This window comes from Aspergillus aculeatus, assembly GCF_001890905.1.
Source record: "Aspergillus aculeatus ATCC 16872 unplaced genomic scaffold ASPACscaffold_1, whole genome shotgun sequence".
In the NCBI taxonomy this organism is placed as follows: Eukaryota; Fungi; Ascomycota; class Eurotiomycetes; order Eurotiales; family Aspergillaceae; genus Aspergillus; species Aspergillus aculeatus.
The window spans coordinates 3,159,114-3,181,850 of NW_017962976.1; the positions used below are offsets into that span (position 1 = coordinate 3,159,114).

At 51.3% G+C, this 22,737-nt stretch overlaps 4 protein-coding genes across 4 annotated transcripts; 3 read left to right on the forward strand and 1 right to left on the reverse strand.

Annotated features, from left to right (window-relative positions):
• Window positions 1-92: 92 nt before the first annotated feature.
• Window positions 93-3,012, reverse strand: ASPACDRAFT_49429 (putative phosphoketolase; the record flags this gene model as incomplete). Its single annotated transcript, XM_020202246.1, has 8 exons — window positions 93-130; window positions 200-1,025; window positions 1,081-1,701; window positions 1,761-2,070; window positions 2,145-2,297; window positions 2,378-2,612; window positions 2,704-2,778; window positions 2,850-3,012. The coding sequence occupies 8 exons, from the start codon at window positions 3,010-3,012 to the stop codon at window positions 93-95; spliced, it is 2,421 nt and encodes an 806-aa protein (XP_020061550.1).
• A 633-nt stretch (window positions 3,013-3,645) lies between these two features.
• ASPACDRAFT_38782 (putative acetate kinase) lies at window positions 3,646-5,270 on the forward strand (the record flags this gene model as incomplete). Its single annotated transcript, XM_020200501.1, has 6 exons — window positions 3,646-4,025; window positions 4,114-4,428; window positions 4,495-4,557; window positions 4,622-4,694; window positions 4,757-5,137; window positions 5,217-5,270. The coding sequence occupies 6 exons, from the start codon at window positions 3,646-3,648 to the stop codon at window positions 5,268-5,270; spliced, it is 1,266 nt and encodes a 421-aa protein (XP_020061551.1).
• A 13,815-nt stretch (window positions 5,271-19,085) lies between these two features.
• ASPACDRAFT_74732 (Rab family GTPase) lies at window positions 19,086-20,744 on the forward strand. The gene is made up of 3 exons (XM_020204288.1): window positions 19,086-19,399; window positions 19,513-19,576; window positions 19,669-20,744. The coding sequence occupies exons 1-3, from the start codon at window positions 19,316-19,318 to the stop codon at window positions 20,307-20,309; spliced, it is 789 nt and encodes a 262-aa protein (XP_020061552.1). The 5' UTR covers window positions 19,086-19,315; the 3' UTR covers window positions 20,310-20,744.
• Window positions 20,745-20,957: 213 nt separating this feature from the next.
• Window positions 20,958-22,599, forward strand: ASPACDRAFT_74734 (40S ribosomal protein eS7). The gene is made up of 3 exons (XM_020204289.1): window positions 20,958-21,210; window positions 21,664-21,746; window positions 21,913-22,599. The coding sequence occupies exons 1-3, from the start codon at window positions 21,055-21,057 to the stop codon at window positions 22,277-22,279; spliced, it is 606 nt and encodes a 201-aa protein (XP_020061553.1). The 5' UTR covers window positions 20,958-21,054; the 3' UTR covers window positions 22,280-22,599.
• Window positions 22,600-22,737: the final 138 nt, after the last annotated feature.

Genomic DNA, 22,737 nt, shown 5'->3' on the forward strand with positions numbered 1-22,737 from the left:
TACCTATAGATCTCCACAAAGGAATGAATCTGAAAACTCTATTAACTATTGTATGTCTTATTTCTCATGACTCATAATCATCCGGCAGCTTCTCAGTCAAAGGAGGGTGTCTCATAGGTACCTTCGGGGTCTATACAAAACGATCAGCACGGGTTCCGATGGTCAAAACCCTGGGAGTTTGAAGGGGAGGTTTGCTTACCCTGCCGATTCTTGAGGATGTACTTGCGCGTTTCAGCAATCTCGTGGCTGAGCTCCGCACACAGCTCCTGCTGGCGTACCTGGACTCTCTCGTTTCGTCTAGAGGCCCCGATGACAGCTGCCTGCGCCACGTGGTAACGTGAAACGTGGTTCAACAGCATCATGTCGAACGGAGTCGTGGTACTGCCTTCTTCCATATATCCTTCGATGGTGACCCGGTCCAGACCAGGCCGGCCGAAGAGCAGCCCCTTCAGCTCGGTCGGGTATCCGTGGTAGTTGATGTGAATGGGTCGGTCGGATCCAAACAGGCTGTCGAAGGCTTCCGTCGTCAGAGCATGCGGGTGCTGCCCGTGGTTCTCAAGGATCAACAGGTCCGTCACGTTCACAACCCGGACTCGGAGTTCGGGGCAACGCTTGCGGAGGATAGCCGCTGCAGCGATGACTTCAAACATCACCTCGACGCCGATGCCGACAAGCACAACATCAGGGTCCAGACCCCCATCAGTGCTGCAGAACTTCCAGATCGACGCACCCGCTCTGCAGTGGTTCTCTGCCTCCTCCGGGCTGAGGTACACCGGAGTCGGCTGCTTGGAGCCCACCATCAGGTTGATGTAATTCTTGGACTTGAGACAATGGTGCAGCGTGGATAGGAAAGTGTTGGCATCAGGTGGCAGGTACACGCGGGCGGCCGTGGGCTTCAGCTTGAGGACTGCACCAATGAAGGATGGGTTCTGGTGAGAAAATCCATTGTGCTCCTGCCGGGCCCAAGTGCTAGTCTCGATGTAATTGAGACTGCTCACAGGGCTGTGCCAGGACGTCTCTTGAGCCTACTAAGATCAGTACCAACAGGCAACAGACAGGGGAGGGCTTGAGTCAACTCACCATCTTGTTGAACTTGGCATACTGTACCATCATCGTGTGGATGATGCCCAGGAAACTCTCGTAGGATGGGAAGATACCAGTGCGGCCGGTCAAGGTGTAACCTTGCATGAAGCCCTGGCACAGATGTTCACTCAGCACCTCGATGACGCGACCCCCTTTGGCGTTTGAGAACTGATCCCATTGAAAGTTTCTTCCGGTGTGCGACAGAGCAGCGTCGAGCTTGTTACTTTCCAGCTCATCCGGAGAGAACAGTCGGACACTGTGTGGGTTCTTGGTGAACACTTGGTCGATCAATCTGCCACTCGCCTTCATAGCACTTTCTTGGGTGCCCTTTTCCACGCCTAGCTCCTTCCAGTCGGGGAGCTCCGGTGCCATGTACCCCTTGTAGGCCTCGGCTCGCTGGCCCAGCTTCTTTTCGTCGTCTGCAGGAATCACGGACTTGATCTCATCGATGATATCACCACCTTCGGTGAACAGCTCGTTCGGACCGTAAGCAGAAAGCCACTTCTCCAGAGCAGCAAGCTCCTCCTCGTCTTTCTTCGCGTTGGGGAGAGGCACCTGGTGCGAATGGAATGAACCTTCGATGAACGTTCCATGAAGCTCCTTGGGTCCAGACCAGCCCTTCGAGATTACAAATTAGCTTTCCCCAATTATCAGATGATGGCTACATAAGAACCTACCTTTGGTGTCCGCAGCACAAGCATCGGCCAACGAGGCTTCATGATTGGCTTGCCCGAACGTGCAGCGTTCTGGATCTTGTGGATCTCATCAACCGCCCACGCCATAGAGTTGTGAAGGTCGGTGTCAATATCCTCCAGGTTCTCAACAATGCGGACTTGGTAGCCGTAACCCGTGAAAAGAGTGATGAGTTCCTTGTTGTCCATGCACCCGAAGATGGTGCGCTCGCTGATCTTGAATCCGTTGACGTGGAGGATGGGCAAGACGGCGCCCGACTCAGCGGGGTCAATGTACTTGATGGCATGCCACGAGCTTGAAACATCATCAGCATCAGCATCAGCATTACGCCAACCAACGGACGACGACCACCGGATGGGAGGACTTACGTCGCAGTCGGACCGGTTTCCGCTTCTCCATCGCCAACCACACAGGTGACAATAAGATCCGGGTTATCCATGACCGCACCGAACGAGACAGCCAGGGCATAACCCAGTTCACCACCCTCATGAATCGCACCGGGAGTTTCTGCATTGATATGGCTGTTTAAAGGGAGGAAAGCGAAGTCAGCAACATGTCTACCAGGAGCAAACCTCAACCGCAAGAAAATCGTTCTCGTTACCTAGGAAGTCCAGCACTCGTGCTGAAGGTCGAAATGAGTTGGCGGAGACCGTCCATGTTGCGCGAATATTCGGGGTAGAATTTGCCCAATGAGCCCTCCAGCCAGAGGGAGGCTAGCAGAGCCGGAGCGCCGTGGCCTGGTCCAACCACGTAGAGCATATTCAGATCCTGCTTCCGGACCAGGTAGTTCAGATGTGAGTACACCAGGATCAACCCGGGACATGTACCCCAGTGACCTGCGGAAGAAGTATGAGCTGCTGCTGCTGCTGTTGCTGCTGCTGTGGTTCTGGAACGGAACCGGCGGAACCGGTATGAGGGTAAACTCACCCAGGAGTCGAGGCTTGATGTCCTCATGCTTCAATCCACGTTTCAGCAGCACGTTATCCTGAAGGAAGATCATGGCTGTAAACACACACAGCCATTAGTTTATGTTTGTGTGACAATGGTGGTGATAAATTGGCTGTCTGGCTTACCAGCAGCGATGTACGCCGCCGCACGACGATACTTCTGCAAAGCATTGTAATCTGATTCCTCTAGCTTAGTTGTCTGGAGTTGGACCTGCAACTGTTCGACGAGATCAGGGATGTGGGATGGTTCCGGCTTGGGGTTCGGCCGATCGATGACTTCTCCCGGCATGATGGGCTGATACTGTAGGGGAGATGGGCTTGGCTTATCGCGATAAGGTAACGGAGAAAGTAGGAAGCGAGTAGTAAAAGTATAGGAGGGGATTGGATAACTCCCACGTGGAGGACAGCAGGGTAAAACGATTAGACAAAGACAGGCAAAGTACGAAAAAAATATCAGACCACCAGGTCAAGAGAGAGGGGAGATGCAGCTTGAAATAAGCCCAGTGTTGACAAACTTGACATTGTATCCTGTCCGACTCTACCTGCTCCTTTTTTTTTGGCTTCCCGCTACGTCACCTGGTGAAGGGTCTCTGACATCACCCAACCACTTTCAATCACTTTCGCTATCTTTCTCCCCACCAATCTTCTAGAGCTACGAACAACTTCCAAGAACTGCTCTGCCCACCTGCAAGATCATACATGCAACTGGACCCATACGGCAATGCAACTCCGAGATTTCGATCATTAGACTGTCACATATAACTATAGGCCCGGCCTAGCCAGGAAAATTGACGGACTCTTCGAACTGCTACATAGAGATCTCCTTGCATCTTGTACATACATACCCCGCCTACCGAAAGCCCCTCCCCTCTCCCTTCTCACATCCTACTCAGCACTTATAATTTATTTAATTGCCCTCACCATGCCCCGCAAATCCATCCTCTCCGTCAATGCCGGCTCCTCCTCGGTCAAACTCACCTTCTATACTTTCGAGCAGCACCCCAAGGTGATCGCGACCGCGCAGGTCTCCGGCATCACCGCCCCACCGGCCAAGCTTAAGTACACCTGCGGCGAGAAGAACCACACCGAGGAGATCAAGGAAAGCGTCGGAACCCCGCAGGACGCCTTCAAGTTCCTCCTCGACCGCTGCGTCTCCGACCCGGAACTGTCGGAAGTCGGCAGCAAGGACGATCTGGCCTACATCTGCCACCGCGTCGTCCACGGGGGTGACTACGACTCCTCCGTGGTGATCACCGAGGAGACCTATCACCATTTGGAGAAATTGGAGGATCTGGCTCCTTTGTATGTTCTTCAGAACCCTTCCCCCCTCCCCGGCCTGATGTGCGATATTAGTGTCCCTACCGTCCAAACTTACATCAATGGATCACAGACACAACTTCTCCGCTTTGGAAATCATCCGTCACTGCCGGACCGAGATCCCCGACGTGAAAAGCATCACCTTCTTCGACTCGGCATTCCACCAGACGATCCCCGAGCACGTGCGCACGTACCCCATCGATCCGGAAGTCGCCAAATCCAAGGGTCTGCGGAAGTATGGCTTCCACGGCATCAGCTACTCATATATCCTGCGATCGGTGGCGGAATTCCTTAACAAGCCCGTCGAGCAGACAAGCGTGATTGCGATGCATGTCGGAAGCGGCGCCTCGATGTGTGCGATCAAGGATGGCAAATCGGTCGATACCACGTAAGAGAGATGCCTCGCTTGCAGTTCGATTGTCGGTTGAAGTTAGACACTAATCTTCGTGTGCAGGATGGGCTTGACTCCTCTGGCGGGACTGCCGGGTGCGACGCGAAGCGGAGATATTGATCCATCGTAAGAGAAAACCCTACCAACCTTTGGGGGGCACAGAACAAGGCTAAGGAGATAATGTGACCAGACTCGTATTCCACTACACCAGCGAAGCAGGCAAATTGAGCCCGGCCAGCACCAAAGAAATGCACATCAGCACGGTATGCAAGTCCTTTGGGCACTGCTCAAAGCGTAGCGCAGCGCAGCTAACCCCCTCGTCTAGGCCGAAGAAATCCTCAACAAGAAGTCCGGGTGGAAGGCCCTGACGGGCACCACCGACTTCTCCCAAATCGCCGTCGAGAACCCCCCGAGCGCCAGCCACAAGCTCGCGTTTGACATCATCGTGGACCGTATCCTCGGCTACATCGGGAATTACTACCTGAAGCTGGGCGGCAAGGTCGATGCCCTCGTGTTTGCGGGAGGCATTGGCGAAAAGAGCGCTCTCCTGCGGAAGGCGGTGATCGAGCGATGCGAGTGTCTCGGTTTCGCTATCGACGAGGCGTCCAACGACAAGGGCCCGGGCGAGGGCCAGACGGTGGTGGATGTTTCCAAGGCTGGTGGTTCCAGGGGACCGCGGGTGTTGATTTGCCAGACCGATGAACAGGTAAGTGAAATCGTATCCCACTGTCTTGGACGATGGAGGAAAGATAGGAGGCTAACACTCGTGGGTTTGAATTCTTCAGTACGAGATGGCACATGGATGTGTTGAGAAGTACGGCACGAACACCAGCTCGTGATTTTTTATCCGGGATGGAGAGATGGATATGAGGGAGGAACGAAATCGCCATGACCTATAACTTAATGATGATGATGCTTATAGTTGTTTCAGCCCAATTGAGACATTGAAATCCACCACTCCCTCCCCTGACTTACCGAAGCCGTGAGCAGCACACCTGCCTGGGCCCATGGAAACTCAAAGCACCAACTCCATTACCTGGAATTATTCAAGACACTCATTTCCAGCAAGCGAGACAGGGTCTTTGAGTCAACAGAGCATCAGCCAGGTTTATTTCCAGGCAAGGTATGCGGAAGCAAACGCGAGCTGTGTCTGAGACAGCGAGGAACGCGAAAGCAGACGGTCGCCCAAGACAAAGGCAACAAACACCAACAACAGCCATGTAATGTTGGAAGATGAAGCGGAACAACCAAGTCAGGCTATCATCCGTATGTCTCGACTGGTAGAATTTGTATTGCTCCAACGCTGCCCACTGACTTCGTTATACGGGTTAAATTAGGCTCGAGCTGTCTAGACCTCTCACCTCCCGGACCATACCCGATCCACACTAGCAACCAAGCAGGGACGTAAGCAGACCTCCCCATAACTAAGCACTAACTACTGTAACCCAGGCCTGGCCAATAAGTTAAGTTACTGTACAAACAAACACCGAGACCCTGACTCAAGCAGAAAGCTAGTTAAAAGTTCACGAAATTGAACGCCTGTCAAACTGCCCTGTCCCTGGTTCCGTTCCCCTTCCCCAAAAAAGCACACCCGAAAAGCAATTCCATGATGTACTGTACCTCGCAAATCAGTCAAGAGCTCAGCCCTTCTCCCAACACAACAGAGGATGTATCTAGTGACCTTGCCCTAAGACAACCACCACACCACACCACCCCTCAAAACACCTGCACCTCCGGCATCTTCCCTCCCAGTATCTGCATCTGAAGTAACACCCGAATCCGGATGAGATCCAAACAGAAAAAAGAAAAGCAAAATCGGACCGGGACGAACACAGTCCGAACCATTGAACGGAACTCCCATCAACAGGGTAGGTGGGTAGATAGGTACGGTAGGTAAGGGAAGCTAGCGACCCAGTACGGAATAACTGTACTTGTACTGTGACTGCATCCTATCCTCCCACAAACCGTTCAAACCCGGACTTCCCCCCGAGAACTTACTTACCAACTTGAGCCCTGAGTTCAGTTGACAAGGAAGATTGGAACGGGGAACGTCCCATCCGGACGAATAACATTACGGCCTACGGCTACGGGTAGATTCAGGCTGTAGATATGGTAGCCCACAGACACAGAAAAGAAAAAAAAAGAGAAGAGGCCAAATCCCAGCTCCAGCTCCAGCTCCAGCTCCACCGCGGTAGGGGAAGGGGAAAGGCATCTACGGTAGTGAAGGGAAGACAGCGCGGTAGATCCATCGGTAACGTACCGGGATGCGATGATCACGATTTGGGTTTGGGAGTGTATCCCATCCTTCCCTGGCTACCTGTCAGGAATGTTTAGCTTACCGAGGAACTTAGGAACTTGACCAAACAATTCGGGTATCGAACGAATGATTGATCGATTGCATGCTTGGTTAGTTGATAGATAGGTAGATAGATGGATACCGGTACAGAGAGATATGGATATGCCTCGATGGGTTGGAAAAACAATCCACCCATTCATAATAACACTCACAGTAGAGATGAGGTCGTTAAAATCCCTCATTGCAATTCGCTCCCCTTGCATTGAGTCGGACTGAGTCGTGGGAAGGAAATGATATGGTTGATAGGACGGTAAGCAGGAAAATAGAGAGATATGCGCGATTTTACTTTACCTCCCCCCCCCCCCCTTTCGTGGCGCTGGCGCTGATTCAATTGTCAGATTGATTTACTGGAGGCCCTTGCTCCTGATATACTGATGTGTACATTGACCTGTGTGTGTGTGTATCAGTACAGTTATGCATTAGATAAAAAATTGACCACAACCTAAATCTGCACGATTGCCATCAACACCTCCCTCCTCTGTTAATGTACCGGTAAAAACCCCCTGGACCACTGGTTAGTGAGAACCCTGCAGCGGAAGATCAGATTGAATCTCTGGAAAGAGTCTAGAACTTGTGCATTGCTTCTGGCAAATTAGAGTATTCCCAAAGAAAGAATGACAGAGGGCGGGCTTGTTGTTTTTGTGGTTAATAGGTAGGTAGTAGTAATCCAGGCTCGACGCTATGAATAAGTTAGACGCAAGTTCTCCGTTGGAGAGACATGGGTAACAATTTGGTTAGTTAGTCAGTTCAGCCCAAGGGCTTACTCCCTCTCAAAAGACCAGGAACTGAGTCAGTAATTTAGACCCTGTGGCGAGTAAGCTTGTCTGATTGGATAGGCGCAGTATCACGGCTACAGTACCTATCGAGCTGACTGGGGTTGAGTACGACGGACAAAAGAGGTTTACATGTAATGTTATCTCCCACTCGACTCATGCCCAGCCAGCATCTACCTGTCCTGGGCTGGTCCAGGCATCTTGCTTTTCCTTTCATCCATCATAAACCACACTAACAATAACTATCCTCAATGAACGAGAGGCAGACACCAAGCGTGGGCTCATGCTTCACTGTAAAAATATCAATCTCTTCCAGAATCTTCCTCTTCTTTGTTCTTCGCCCCCCTATTCCCTCTAGATCACGATTTCAAGCTGAGAAAGGCGTAAACAGTGGCTGTCGCCCCCCCCCCCCCCCCCCCCTTCCTTCTCTCTTTTGGAGCTGCCTACGGGACGGGAAGGGGACAAGAGAAATTCCCCGTCATGAGACCTATCATTCCCGAAAAAGTGATTTACATCTGCTGTGTGGATGCTATATTCCAGAAAAATAAAAAGCCGGCCCGACGCTGAGGGCAACACGTAGATCATCTCCCCGAACCGGGAAACGCAGTAGATCCTCCAGGAGCGGGCGAACGGGGGAGACCCGGGCGGCGGCGGCCTTTCTTACTGTCTGTGTGTGCTGTGAGGCTGGGGAGGAGGAGGGGGAGGGAGGGGGAAAGACTGGGGAATGGGGGGAAGGGGAGGGAGACAACGGCGATCAAAAGCAAGAAACCGGGTGTGCTGATTAGTTAGTGGACTGTACGGAGTACCGACCAACTCAATAGATCAAATGAGTTCCAGTACTAAAATAACCGGTGAACTAGCTATACTGGCTGGTGGATTGCCGGTGCATCTACCCTGCTCCGCACATCATCAATATGTCTCCGAGAGAGAGAGAGTACCCCTAAGGTGCCCCCAAGAACGGGCACTGAAATCGGGGCTGGCTCGGGACGGGGAAAGGAAGGGAGGGAGGGAATGAATGGGTCGAGGTTCCAGTGTGGCGGGTGGATGCGTTAGTCTGGACTGGGGAAACAAGAAGGACGACCCCAGCGAACCATTGACACATTTCGGTAGGTAGTGTGGTGGAATGAGGAATGGGGAATTGGAGCAAATCGAGATGATGCTGTTGATGGATAATGATAATGATGATCAAAGGGCAAAAGAAGAAACAGGCAGAGAAAAAGCAAAGAAAGTGCCCGTAATTGAGGACCAGGCTGGCAATTCAGACCGGTTCGTAATGAGCCGACCGATCAGTTCCCTCTTCTAGAACGCCATCCCGTGACTGCAGAGACGCTAATCCCTCCGGCTGCGATTCCGCGGATTTCTTGGAGGTAGGGTTATCGATTCATTACCGTCGGTCTTACGACCCCTGATCCACCCAGAAAGGGAGAAGGCGAACACATCCTTGCCCCATCGGGTGTCGAACGAGCAGAGGACTACCCCGTAGGTGATTGATACCGTATGTAAGTAATCTAACTCAAACTCCATTGCAAATTTACTCCTCCAATCTCGCCCGAATGGGTTCATCCTTGAAACTAGACCGTAAGTCCAGAGCAGAAAAGAAGGGTGGCCTTGGTTTGACATGAACGGGAAGCATTCCCCAGGGATCTACCTGGCACTGTTGTCAGTTGACTCAATTGACAGGTGCTCTTGCACTGTGAAGGAGAACGTGTCTATCAGGTCCGCGTATCCATCATCCCCATCGAGCGAGACACAGGCAGCGACAAAAGCGAAGGCGATAGATCCGGTAGATCAGATCAACAAAGAGGTACTTTTGCACGAGTGCTGTGCTATGCTGATGATAGCGGATGTTAAAACATGGTGTTCGCCATCCATGCGACATACCAAACTAGCAACCCACACCAAAGAGTCCGATTGTGATAATTCCAATCGCTGCTTCTGCAGTATAACCAAACCTTACTAGCATACCGATTCCATCATCCTCCCTGCATCGGTCGCGATCCCACCACCGCGCCCCCCTGGCCTTCTGCAAGGTAGCTCCCTCCCAATGGCGAACAGACCTCTTCTACTACTCAAACTACCAAACCAACGTATGTACTACCTACCTATTTTATTTACCTTTTGGGTTTCACAGCAGATCGGTCGATCTTCCATGGCTTTATTTACCCCATCCGGTACACATGTCCTCTTTCTCTGCTTCGATGATCTGCTGCAGAACACAGATTCCCCGAGCGGGCGGCAGAGAACGCCGCAGCAGCTCGCATGCGGCCACAGGAACTTTTCCTTTTTCTTTTCTCTTTTTTTCTTTTTAGTTCAGTAGACACAGCAGGTAGATCAACCTTGTTTCAACGGATACCTGACAGATTGCAGGTTGTGTGGCTAGTGCCCCATAGCTAGTGAGCTGCCACCGTTCCACTTCCCAATTCGCAACATCTCTTCGATACATCGGCGTATCGCGTACTTTGTGCATTGGGCCTAATTTTCGGTGAAAACATTGAGCAAGCGAAATACCTAGCAGGTGTATTATCGATGATGCTGAATGAGGCTGGACGCGTTTTGAGGTTAGAAGGCTATCTGGGAGGGGGATCCATACAGGCGATCGGAGAGTTGATAGATCCGCGCGGCTAGAGACACAACACTACGGAATACTCAATAGATAGACTACCGGTACAGTACTTAGTAGGCACCAGCTGAAGATAGCGCAACTCCAGAAGATCAATCAGTCACATGCCCACGTTCCAGAGTCGGAGCTAGATTCAATCCATCAGACTCGCGCCTTCAATTGCAATGTACTCCGTACAGTACACCAAGGACCCTACAAAGATCCTCAACAAGCCGAAACCCGCGCGCCCAGGATACCCCAAACTAGCAACCAAACGATCCAGCCCTCATCAACAACCCTTGAAAAAGCACCCCCCCCCCAAGCAAGAGCCGAGCTCGACGTCCGCACTCCGACGGAAAGCGGAAATTTTCAATCTACCTGAGGCCCCTTCCGGGGGGGATTGCTCACTAGGACCTTAAGGCAGGGCTGCAAATGTCTTATTCTCCCTTCCAGGCAGTCAGTTAGTGACTTAACCCAAGTTAGGCTCCCTCCCAGCTTTCCCCCTTAGTCCAACCGGCCTAACTACGGAGTCCAGTTCTACTGCACAACGGTTCCTGCATCTAGCGGCCTTCCTTCCAGTTTCTAGTGTCATTCTAGTCCGGAATACGGGAATACCCGTATGCGGATTACGACAGTCTTTTTTGGTAGACACAAACCCAAACCCACCAGACATAAAAAAGCCCACAACCATCCACAAAAGATGGAGCCCGACCGACTCGGTCTCGGTCTTGCCTACCTTGGGAAAACTCAGGCCTTTGTGAGAAAGAATCTAGTAATTTTCTATTTTACGTTACCTGCTTGGGATCGGGTGTAGTGTATGCAATGACGTTTGTCGTTGTTGAACACCACCACCACCACCACCACCATTACCACCCCCGGGCCCGTCTCTCCCCATACACTACACTGGGTACCTTACAATACTGTACCTAGTAGCTTAGGGCCAGGCACTGTGCCTAATGCAGTAGTAACTGGGACGAATCTGGGACGAATCTCGGGAGGGAACCATGGTTTTCGCTCGCCCGCGGCTTTGGGCAAAGTTACCGTCCGGATGGGCCTTCTAGAAGTTTTCTGGAATTTCGGCTTTGCCTTTAGCGGACCCATCTGTTGGGTGGGTGGGTTCTCGTCGGGGATGGCGTTGGGCATACTCATATGTTAGAGTTGAGAGTTGATGGGAGTGGGTGTGGGTTGGGCTGTCAATTGAATTGAATATTACTGATGGAGCATACCGTAAGGTTGATGCTCGCGCAGAACTTGGACGGCAGTTGATCGGATCGCATGTCCTTTGGGGGGGGGGCTGTCTGCCGACTCTGCTGTTGCTGTTGCTGTTGCTGGATGTTAACGGCGGCATGGTTTCATGCTAGCCGAGATGCGATATACCGAATCTGTTGGGTAACATGAAAAAAAGATACTCGTCGTCGCTGGCGTGTCTCTCCGATGTTTGAGACTGAAGTTCAATTGCTATCGTAACCATATGAAAAGAAAGGGCCTTTGGTACAAAGCACGAGCGATCAGTCAACACAAGCCAACCAATACATATCATTGGTTGCTCTGTTCCAAAGAGAGAATTCGACTGTACTTTCTCAGTTCAAGGTCAAGGCTGTCTCGGCCCCGTCAAACATACTATGTAGGCCTTAATCAATAGTGGCTGGTCAATCACCCGAAACATCAAAAGATGATCTATCTATCTATCGAGGATGAGGCTAGTAACTTACACGCGCGTTCGCGCCAACTTTCGCAGGGATCATCCTTGCCACACGCTCGGGATGAAGCATACGGTACTTTCTGCATTAACTGGCTACAGAGGGTCCCTGGATCTTAAGGAGAGAGATAGGCGCCATTGCGCCTTCGTACACGCACACAACATAAGGTCGAGCTAACTTCTCAAACGCTGGCGGCTCGGAAGCCGCTGGGATCTCCGGAACCAACAAGCAGACGCGGCGCCTGCTGGGTATAGAGTACGCAGTATTATCCGTCGTACGGGGCTCTGATTCGCTTTTGCTCCCTCCGCGTCCCCATTGTGGCGAGTGTCAGGGAGTTCCCCAAGAAGTAAGAATGATGTATGCAGTGGATGAGTAGCAGCAGCAGCGGCGGCAGCAAGCGGCAGCGGCATCAACAGCTTAGCGGCGGTGTGGGGTTCGAGTAATTTTAGGTCATACGGAGTGCAAGCGACTGGGTATCCTCGTATTTGCCAAGGACGGAGCAGAGACTTGGGAAGGCGGTCACAGATGCGATGGAAGAATACCTAGAATACGTACTGCAAATCTATCGTGCTGTAAAGTATGAGGATGTATCATCCTTGTCTTCCTAAAGTGGTAAGTACCTACCCTAGTCACTAGTTAGTCGTAGTGGGTAAACAAACGACTTCCATGTGTCCGGCTATGTCACCCGCTGAGAAAGCCCGCACAGGGCTGCACCAAGGTCCCATCGGGTACACAATATTGTGGGAATTTCCTCCGTGTCAATCAGTTCCTACTGCCTGAGGTACTAGTCTCCCTCTAGACCTTCCTTGGTGTTCATGAGGAACAATGATGAGCTTGCCTGGCGGTTTGTGTAGAAAGACCCATCGGGGAGAGGGGGGGCTTCGCGGGGAGTGGCGCTAGAAGGACTAGAAGCACGCGAGAAGAATGCAGGCTGGGTCGAGAATAATACTAGCCTACGTAATGACGGAGACGGGTAGCGGTGGATTTGCCGGATCAATGATCGTTATTAGAGGGCCCCACTGCCCCCTTTCAGCCCGTCCGATTTCCCCGGTGACCACCAGGTCAGAAATATCCACCAAAAGAGAAAAGAAGATGGCCACCCCGGAGGGCTAGAAGAGAAAGAGAGGTTCTGGAATCCAGGGTCGAGACCGACAGGCGAGGTATCACTTGAAAAGAGATAAAACGGGAAGCGAGAGAGTTTGAAACGAAGTTAACGTGTACGGAGTATGGTAGGGGAGAAAATGATGTGGCTCAAAAGGCGCCGAGTTGACCTGTCCTAGTCTAGTCTGTTTAGTCTCAGACAAACGAACCACCATCCCATCATCCCTCCTGTGGCTGACATGAATCAAATCAGGAGACTGGTGGGCCAGCCGAGGAAGGGGATCGAATCAATAAACACTAAACAGTGATTTTGCTCGCCATAGTCTCCCGAAACTCTCTAGCCAGGCGACTGCCTACCGAAGATACCTGACCAGCCAACGGGGAGCTCTCGGATTGGTTCTAAGACCTGATCCAGGCGAGAGCAGACCCTCTTCTTCCCCATAAGGTGGTCGACTCAGCAGCAGTAAAAGTGTCCGGAGGCTGCGGCCTGCTGTTGTTGCTTACCTCATGCATGCCCCCTCGGCCCCCTTCTCCCTGCGTCGTCGCATCGAGGGACTACGGTACACCGTAGGTGACCAAAGTGGAAAGTCAAGCTCGGTAAGATGATAGGCTGGCTTAAGGTACCTTACCTACCTGGCTACAAGGTATCAAGCAAGCAAGCGCATTATCCAATGATTGTTTGTGCCAGTTTGCTGCTCGATCAAGTCGGGATGATCGTGATCGTACCATGGGGCGCCTATGCAGGTACTACTCCGGGACCTTCCCAGGGTGCGTCTAGCCGCGTTGGGGGAAAGCAGCCGACCAGAATACCGCCTAACTAATCGGCTCTATTTCGTTAGCAACCAAACGATGGCAAATGATAGTCCCAGTCCGAAAATTTAGGTCTCATCGATGAAGGAAAATAAATCAAGCCAAGGATCAAGAGAGAAGGAAAGAAAAAGTCAATGGGACGATCTTGACGAGATGTTCAATTAATCAACAAGTGAAGATGCTGAAAGACACGGGAATGATAATGATGGGGATAATCAACATGGATGATGGATCGATATGGCAGTTGCCATGATCGTTACCATCCATCCAGTTTCCAGGGGCCCCTGATTCCCACTTCTTCCCACCCACCCCAAAACACCACGCGAGCGAGCATGAAGACAAGCCCCCAGCGGATCCATCCGCGGGTTCCTGTGAGCGGCTGTCGTCTCCACTCACATGCACCAAACTTGCCCGAGAGGTCGGTTCCTTCTCCCCTAGCTTCTGTGGTAATGGTGGTTACTCCGTAGATAGGTTCAAAGGGTGCAAGTCTGGGTGGAGATCTCGAAATTTTCTGGCTTTTCTTCGCGTTTACCAGAAAGGTGCGGTGGTCGCCGCAATGACGATGGTGGGTGTGGCTAGATCCCCGATGCTATTCCTCTTTCTAAGGTACTGTACGGAGTACTTTGATGTCTCATGACGGCCCAAGATCCATTCAGTCCATCCATTCCCTTACGACCGAACCAACAGATGGCCAACGAGAACCATGACTGATTGATACCTGGTTGCGATTGACTCGGATTCTGGAACATCGGATTATATGGATGATGATGATGGTGACGATGATGAAGATTACTGTTACAGATCAGACGTGCCTTTTTCTTGTTTTTCTTTTCGTCCTTGGGGTGATGTATGGCCTTCCAATTTCCGAAATGAACCCCCGTGTTTGGAATCAGCCATCATCGAGATTTTCTGACTCATGTCCGCGAAACATTGATCATGGATTAGGGATTGAATCATCGGGTGTAAGCATGAACTACTCAGGCACAACAAGAAACAGCAGAAAGGATGGCGACACAAGAGCTATTCGGAACGCTGGCAACTGGAAGGGGGAGGACGCAGCGAAACCCCGAAGAAATGGAAAAGAAAGGGGGAAAGGAAAAGCAATGGGAGGGAAAGACTCATGGTTTCGCATCCACAGCTTCGGGACGGGAGAGCCGCTGACCTAGCTAGCTATGTACAGTAGGTATGTACTGTACTATGTACTGTACGCTCGACAGTAAACAGAGCTGCTTCTGGTCTTAGAGCTGGGTTTGTATTATGTATTGCGAATTGATTATTCTGACTAGTCTTTTCCTTTTCTCTTTTTTCTTAACTAAATCCATCAAACTAACTAATTATCGTTACTGTTATTCCTCCGATAATTCTGGCCTTTTCTGGCCCCGTCAGCTTGGGTATGGTACCTTTTTCTTACTACTACTCCGTACTTACTATTTTTATTTGGTTTTATTTTGTTTATTTTCTTTTTATTTCTTTTTCTTTTGGGTTACTCTGTATTTACCCTTTTGATTCTCCCTGCTGCTGCTGCTGCGACTGCTGCCACTTTATCTCATCTCTTGTCTGTTTTGTTTTGCTTTTTTATTTTTGAAATTCTTCAGTGGTTCTCAGTCCGTCTTTTTTCTGATTCTCTGATTTAATATTCTATTTTTTAAGCTTTTCTTTTTCAGTTTTCTGTTGACTGTCTGGTCAGATCCTCCCCAATCTTAAAAAGAATAACCCATTTTAGTAAATTAAAATAATCAAAAAATTGCAATGGCAGTAGAATGAAGAAGAATAAAGCGAGGTACTTACCGGTATATATCAAAGTGATGGAGCCCCTTCAACTCTCAACTTGGTTAAATTCTTCAATCCATCCTTCTCCATTCCCTGCCTGGCCATTCAATTGATCTCGCCCTTCTTAAACTTCTTCCTATCTACAGCCAGGACCTCCTCCTTCTCCTCCTCCTTCATCCGCCTCCCTACGTACTTTCGCCCATTCTCTCGCGCCTTCGGTTCTTATCCCGACCTGCCTCTCTCCGTGACGTTACCTACCAGGCCGCGTTCCATCCTCCCTTGCGATACGTCCAGTCTCGCATTTGTTTTCTTTTTCGTTACCGGATTAGACGGAGTTCACTTCCGTGGCACCTCCTTTCCAGGATTACCTCCTTGCGGGCTGCATTAGTCGCTCCGTTTCCTTGGTTGTCGGCTCTTGATCAGATCGCGCTTGATCTCCAATAATTCACCAGCACGTCCCTGCGTGGTTTACCGCGGGTTTGCTACGATCTCGACATATCGAACGGCGAAAAAAGCAACAAAGACTGCAAGTTTTCTCGAAAGGAAATCAAAGTACCACGGCCTAGCCACCGGGCTCAAAATAACCCAGCAAAAACGACCTGTCGACTGGGCTTGAAGGACTCCACATCCTTTCCTCATTCTTACAAGCCCATTTTCTTTAGTACCTTGAAGTCGCATTCCTGCCCTACAGATCTACCTCTCCTCGCTACATCACCCTGTCTCGAGCGTCAGACCTGTGATCCCTCTTAATAAGGATCGCACTTCCGATCTCACCTGCAGCTGCATCATCCGTCCTCTGCATCATTACCGCCTGTTGCCGGGAATCTTGGGTACCTCGCTAGGCGATCTATCAACAAACGCACAGTCACCCTATTAATTGGATTCTCCTATTATTTGATTTTCCATTTATTGCATTTTCGCCTTCGACATTTTTGAAATTAATCTGGCCCCGGGAGAGCCAGACCTGTCCTTTATTTAAGCTTCCGTGAGTACTCCCTTCAATCCCAAGATCTACTTTCTCTCTTCCCATCCACTTCCACCCTCCTGCCTCTCTTGCCTCTACCATCTCACAAGACCAACCTTGACCTCTCTGACCATGGCTGTCTTTGCAGAATCGGCTATGATACCTAAGGATCTCTCAGCCTTCAACATGGGACGCGGAGCTTATGACACCACGGGGGTCAAGAAGCCCGGTGCACCGCCGCCACCCCCTTCGACTCGATGAATCCCTGGAGGACATCTGCCAACCACAATCTGCTATTCTATTGATCTCTCGAGCGAAAAAGTTACTTGTGGTTTTCTTGCACCTGGCGCAGGGGCCCCGGAGTTCTAACGTGACTGCTATGAAGTCGAACTTGTAAGTATTGTGCACCCCGTTTGCGCATTGGCCTGGATCCAGAACTGACCACCCAGTCCAGTTTCTGTATCACTATATCTACCTGATTTTCTTACGCTCTTCGTTGGCCACCTCTGCTTTCGGCATATTCGACTAGGTTCCTAATCATGTCCTTGTCCTTTCCACCATCACCTCGATCATGGACTGACACCGGCTACCTTTCTTCTTCTTGGATCGACTCTTCATTTGACGCCTACACCCTTTTTAATTTTCCGACACGACCTCCGGTCCATGATCTGTTTCATTAAAAGCCATCTGTTTCTTTTACTCGGGTGTTTCATTTTGGCTACTCTAGAATCGGCGTTTCTTATAGACGGACTGGGTTATTGTGCTTTGACTTTTCCTTTTGTGCAGTGGGATACATGGATTGATACCAAGACAGACTAGAACCTCCGACCTCGCGGTCACTTACCTTTTATTGTTATTTCGTCTACTTTTACAGAATACATTTCCTCAGTGGATTTCGTCTCTTCTTGTTGCAGTGTGCGGGTTTTTCATCAAAAGCGCGGATGCATGTATGCTATGCTAGGAATAGGGGAGCCTTTCCTCGACAATAATGATCATTTCGTTGCCCTTGACCAGTGTTCTGTCTCCTTCACTCTCCAGATTGGGAGTCTGGTCTTGCAGGCCAGCTTCAAAGCTTCAGGAATAACCTCGCACTAGGCAGGCTGGACTGCAATCCACTAAGCGGCGATTGCCCCAGGGTTGGCTTGACGGGAGAGCACAGAGCATCTTCAACGTGATTTGCCGGCTTTAAGCATTATCTGGGTGGATCCGTGGTCGAGAATCAGGAAGTTCGAGCGCAGGCTTGCATGTGCTTCTTTTTTGGGCAGCCACCGGGTCCTGCGCAAATCATGTTGTGCAACGTCGGCTTGATGACAGCACGGGGGCTGCTGCCACTGGGGAAATGACTCTCTCCAACTTAACAGGCTGACAGGCGATTCTGACCGTTGGAGGGAGGGAGGGAGGAAGAAGGGGGTGGTGGGGGGGGAGGCGAGGGAGGGAGGACCCTCTTTTGGCACGTCATGCTCGGATTTCATGGCATGTTATCGGACACTGTTGGTTCCCTCGTGCTTTCGACGTAAAGTCGGCTTGCCTTAGTTCCTAGCTGCTACTTTCTTAGTTGCTTTGAGGTTGCTGGGTTGGGCTAGATCGCTTGTCGCCCAATGAGAGGATTTCGATGTACTTTGAGGTCTTTGATCACCAGAAAAGTTGATCTATCGCCTTTACCGCCAGGATGAGGCCTGAAAAGGACCACACAATCTGCATTGACACCGTCGATGGGTATGGACAGGCGGCGGAATGGGACAGGTATCTAGGCAGGTGCTTGCAGGCCAGGCCGAAAGAGGGCGATGGTCGTGAAGTCCTGAAATCTGAGTCCTGACTAATGGGTGTGTGTGCAGGACGTTTCTCTCGGGGAAGACGGAGCAAAGAAAAAAAATAATTGACGAAGCCCTAGCTAGCTAGTCCGGAGTAGGTATGTACAGTACATACAGCAAGTACATTTTGTACATTGTACAGGATGTACTCAGCCCAGGGCCGCCAGATTATCGGTTGGTTAGGTAGGTACAATCAATTGACGACAACTTTAAGCCCCTCTTTTACCCCATTTCCCGTACGTGCGTGTCTGCTGTCACCCGAAAAGCCACTGACTCTTTTTTTTTTTTTTCTTGATTTTGTTCACGCTGACTTTCTTGGTCAGGTTTGGGTGAAATTTAAACTCACCGCATTTCCTCGCCAATGATGCAGACGACGTAGTTAGTCTACGCCTCAGGTACCACTGCCTGCCTGAACACTGGACAGTCTAGCCCTCTTCCGGAGAAGCGGGAACATCCCGTGACTGTCGGGGTAAGCTAAACCGAGTTGGGCATCGCGCCGTCATCCCATCTACTCGGACCTCCGCCTCACTGGGTATCGACATGGGCGGTTAGCATCTCTCGTCTGGTCTCTCTCTCTCTCTTGTCGTCGTCACTCTACCTTACCACCTCTTACCTCCTCTCGCATCGCTGCCCTTCTTTACCGCCATTTCATCTTCTCTCTCCTGGTACGTCCTATCCGTCTATCCTATTTGTCGGCTCTTTTTTTTTTGTCACTTAGCACTTGGTCCTTCATGTCTTGTGTTCGCCCCCCCTCCTCATCTAAACACCCCTGTTTGAAGTTGGCTCTCAGTTTACCTCGTGTTTTTCTGCTTACGTCGTCGGTTTAGGCTACCTCCTTCCGAACTTTTTCGCCATCTGTATTGCCGGCCTGAGCCGCCCCTCGCGAGCAGAAATCCGGCCCTCAACGATCGATAAACCACCGTGGCTGTTAGCCTATTCTGCACGACGACCTGATTTGAAATTCCCCAAATCCTGAAACCCGTTGGGCTCTTCTCCAGCCATGTCTGAGTCAACCAGCGCCAATACCGCGAAACCGAGCAGCAGCGTCAAGCTGGTACTTTTGGGAGAAGCGGCGGTTGGAAAGGTATGAGCGACCTCGGCAGTTTCCGCCATTTTCCTGTTCTCCGTTCGTGGGACGAAAAAAAGTGACTCAGGAACTGATAATGGATCGGTATGAATCGTTTTCGGGCTTGACAGTCGTCATTGGTGCTGCGATTTGTCAACAATGACTTTCAAGAGAACAAGGAGCCAACAATTGGAGGTAAGCATCCGACGTGTGGCGATGTCCCCCCCCGAACAGCCTCCCCGCGGTGTCACCGGAAGCTGATGTCATGGGGTTCTTCTCGGTTTCAGCGGCCTTTCTGACCCAAAAATGCTCCCTTCCGACGCGGACGATCAAATTCGAGATCTGGGATACCGCTGGTCAGGAGCGGTTCGCCTCGCTTGCGCCCATGTACTACCGTAACGCCCAGGCGGCTTTGGTGGTTTACGATGTCACCAAGCCGTCCTCACTCACCAAGGCTAAGCATTGGGTGGCGGAGCTCCAACGACAGGCTAGCCCCGGCATTGTCATCGCCCTCGTCGGCAACAAGCTGGACTTGACAAATGACGCGAACGAGGCGGCTGGCGAAGCGCAGGCCGAGGGGGAACACGAGTCATCGCCCGCCGACGGGGACGAAGCCACCGAGGAAACCCAGGAGGAACCCGATGTCTCGAACGGAGACGCTCGGAAGGTGCCGACCCGGGAGGCTAGCGCCTACGCGGAGGAAGAAGGCCTACTGTTCTTCGAAACCAGTGCCAAGACCGGTCACAACGTGGTCGATGTCTTCACTGCCATCGCCAATGCGATCCCCGAGAGCAGCTTAAAGAGCGGCCGCGGTGCCGGCGCCGGCACTGGGCAGACCAGCCTGAGCGGTGGTCGCCCGGCCGAAGATTCGCGGGTCAACCTGGGAGAGCGCGGCGCGGCGACGGCCAAGGAAGGATGTGCATGCTGATACCAGATTGCTTTTTTTATGGCGTCCTGCGATTTGCCTTCGTTCGTCTCTTGCTTAACTGTTTTGCTTTTCCGATACAATATCAGGTTGATTACAGGTTAATGTGTTCATCCTATGGCGGTGGTAACAGCGACCGCTCTGGGAGGGCTGGTTCTACGGTCTGCGCCCGCGTTCCTTGCGGCGTCTGGAGATTTTATTCGTGTTGATGGATGCGCTACCAACTGTTGTTTTTTCTCAGCTTATTGTTTTGTACTGTTGGGTCAGAGAGTGGCGAGGGAATGATCGGGGATGTTGTTGTACAGATGAGAGAATAAGGGCGGATTAGGATTAGGGTGAAAGCGATCAATCGACCGGAAATACCAGCCGTGTATCCTTCTGTACTGGTAATGGAGCAAGACTATAGCCATAGTCCAAGGCATATGAATTCTATCTATCTTCAATCTGTGATGGATACTGTAGAGACACTAGATAAGCAATAGCGATAGCGATAAGTTGGCGGGGAAGACAGGATGGGAAGGGCGAGACAGATCACGGGACCGGGCCACCCCTAACTAGACCGGATGTGGAATAAGGCGGCCGGCTAAGCGAGAGCGCCGAGCCTCCGATCCCACAGCCGACCCAAGCGCAAATTGGGTCGCTGCTTGCCCGGTATCTTCGATTTCAACCACCAACCTCACGACAAGGAAGGCAGCAACCACCTCTCCTCCTCGCAGCACAGCCAGCAACCCGTCGCTCGTCTGCAACAATGGCTGCCATCAACAAGATCGCCCTTAACTCGCCCTCGAGGCAGAACCCCTCCGAGCTGGAGACCGCGATCGCCGGTGCTCTTTTCGACCTCGAGAGCAACACACAGGACCTGAAGGCCACCCTTCGGCCCCTGCAGTTCGTCTCTGCCCGTGAGGTAAGGACTGTCTTTGTGTGATATTACAAGCGCTTCGTGATATCCGCCAGCAGATCAGCAATTGTTTCAATCCGTCGTCGTCGCCATGTCCGGAAGAGGAGGAAATTTTTTTTCTGTTTCGTCAACAATGGGGTGGAAAACCGAATTTGTGTGCGTGTGTGCGGAATGCGGAGATACGGCAGAAAGAACAAGAACTACGAATCACAACACCCAACACGCCGATTTTACAATGAATTGGATGTGTTTTGCGGATCTCTGTTCCTCCCACATTGGAAGTGTCGAAATGGGGAGGACATCGACTCAACATGGGAAAATCGAAACAAGACATCGCGGACGAACGGATCGACTAATCTGCTGCGCTGGATATTGCGAATGCTTGCTTTGCTCTTTTCTGCAATGTTATTCTCTCTCTCTGCAAACTGATATTGACGATTTCTTTCGTGAATTTTGCAGGTTGAGGTTGGTCACGGCAAGAAGGCCGTCATCATCTTCGTCCCCGTCCCTCTTCTCCAGGGCTTCCACAAGATCCAGCAGCGGTATGGGATATCCCCCCTTTGTCTTTGCCCACGCTTCATATAGCGACTCGGATGTGCCAAGTGCGCGTTCGAGTATATGATGATGACGATGTCCTATTCTCTCGTCTACACCCGGGATTGCGTGGTCACGAAACACCAGAACAACCCAACTAACAGCCGCCTCCAGCCTGACCCGTGAGCTCGAGAAGAAGTTCTCCGACCGCCACGTCCTCTTCGTTGCTCAGCGCCGCATCCTGCCCCGCCCCAAGCGCTCTGTCAACTCCCGCACCACCCAGAAGCAGAAGCGCCCTCGTTCCCGCACTCTGACCGCCGTCCACGACGCCGTCCTCAGCGACCTCGTCTACCCCGTCGAGATCGTCGGCAAGCGCATCCGCACCAAGGAGGATGGCTCCAAGACCCTCAAGGTCATCCTTGACGAGAAGGAGCGTGGTGGTGTTGACCACCGCCTCGACGCCTACGGCGAGGTCTACCGTCGGTTGACCGGCCGTGCTGTTGTCTTCGAGTTCCCCCAGGGTGGTGCCTCTGACTACTAGACCACGAAATTCTTTTTTCCATAATGCATCTTCTTTTTTTTTTCAACCCCTTTATGAAAAAAGAAACCAACATGTTGTTTTAAAGAATCTGGTCTGGGAAAATCAGGATTAACAGGGAATTCAAATATGATGGCTGTGTTGTTGTGAGGACAATTTTTAAAAGATCTTTTTTTTAAAAAACGAAACATTATCTTTAAACCCAAACTCCCCTAACCAGCCGAGCCGGCGGTTCCATGCCACTTGCCAATTGCCAATTGCCAACCAATCGGCAAGCTCCTGTACTTGGCTTAATTCGATTAGAGGAATCTCCAACTTATCTCCAACCTTCACCTGAAGATCGACCATCCTTCCACTTCCCCATACACTCGCTCCTATGAGCACCTTGTAATATACGTATCTGGGGGAGAACCCCCAGACCCCCCTTTCTTTCAACCTCCCCAGTAACCTCGGCCCTGCAT

Bases quoted from the DNA above. Each gene is read 5' to 3' on its own strand.
- ASPACDRAFT_74732 (XM_020204288.1), top strand. From the start codon at position 19,316: ATGTCTGAGTCAACCAGCGCCAATACCGCGAAACCGAGCAGCAGCGTC. The intron at 19,400-19,512 runs GTATGAGCGACC...CGGGCTTGACAG, and splicing joins GAGAAGCGGCGGTTGGAAAG to TCGTCATTGGTGCTGCGATT. The intron at 19,577-19,668 runs GTAAGCATCCGA...TCTCGGTTTCAG, and splicing joins CAAGGAGCCAACAATTGGAG to CGGCCTTTCTGACCCAAAAA.
- ASPACDRAFT_74734 (XM_020204289.1), top strand. From the start codon at position 21,055: ATGGCTGCCATCAACAAGATCGCCCTTAACTCGCCCTCGAGGCAGAAC. The intron at 21,211-21,663 runs GTAAGGACTGTC...TGAATTTTGCAG, and splicing joins AGTTCGTCTCTGCCCGTGAG to GTTGAGGTTGGTCACGGCAA. The intron at 21,747-21,912 runs GTATGGGATATC...AGCCGCCTCCAG, and splicing joins TTCCACAAGATCCAGCAGCG to CCTGACCCGTGAGCTCGAGA.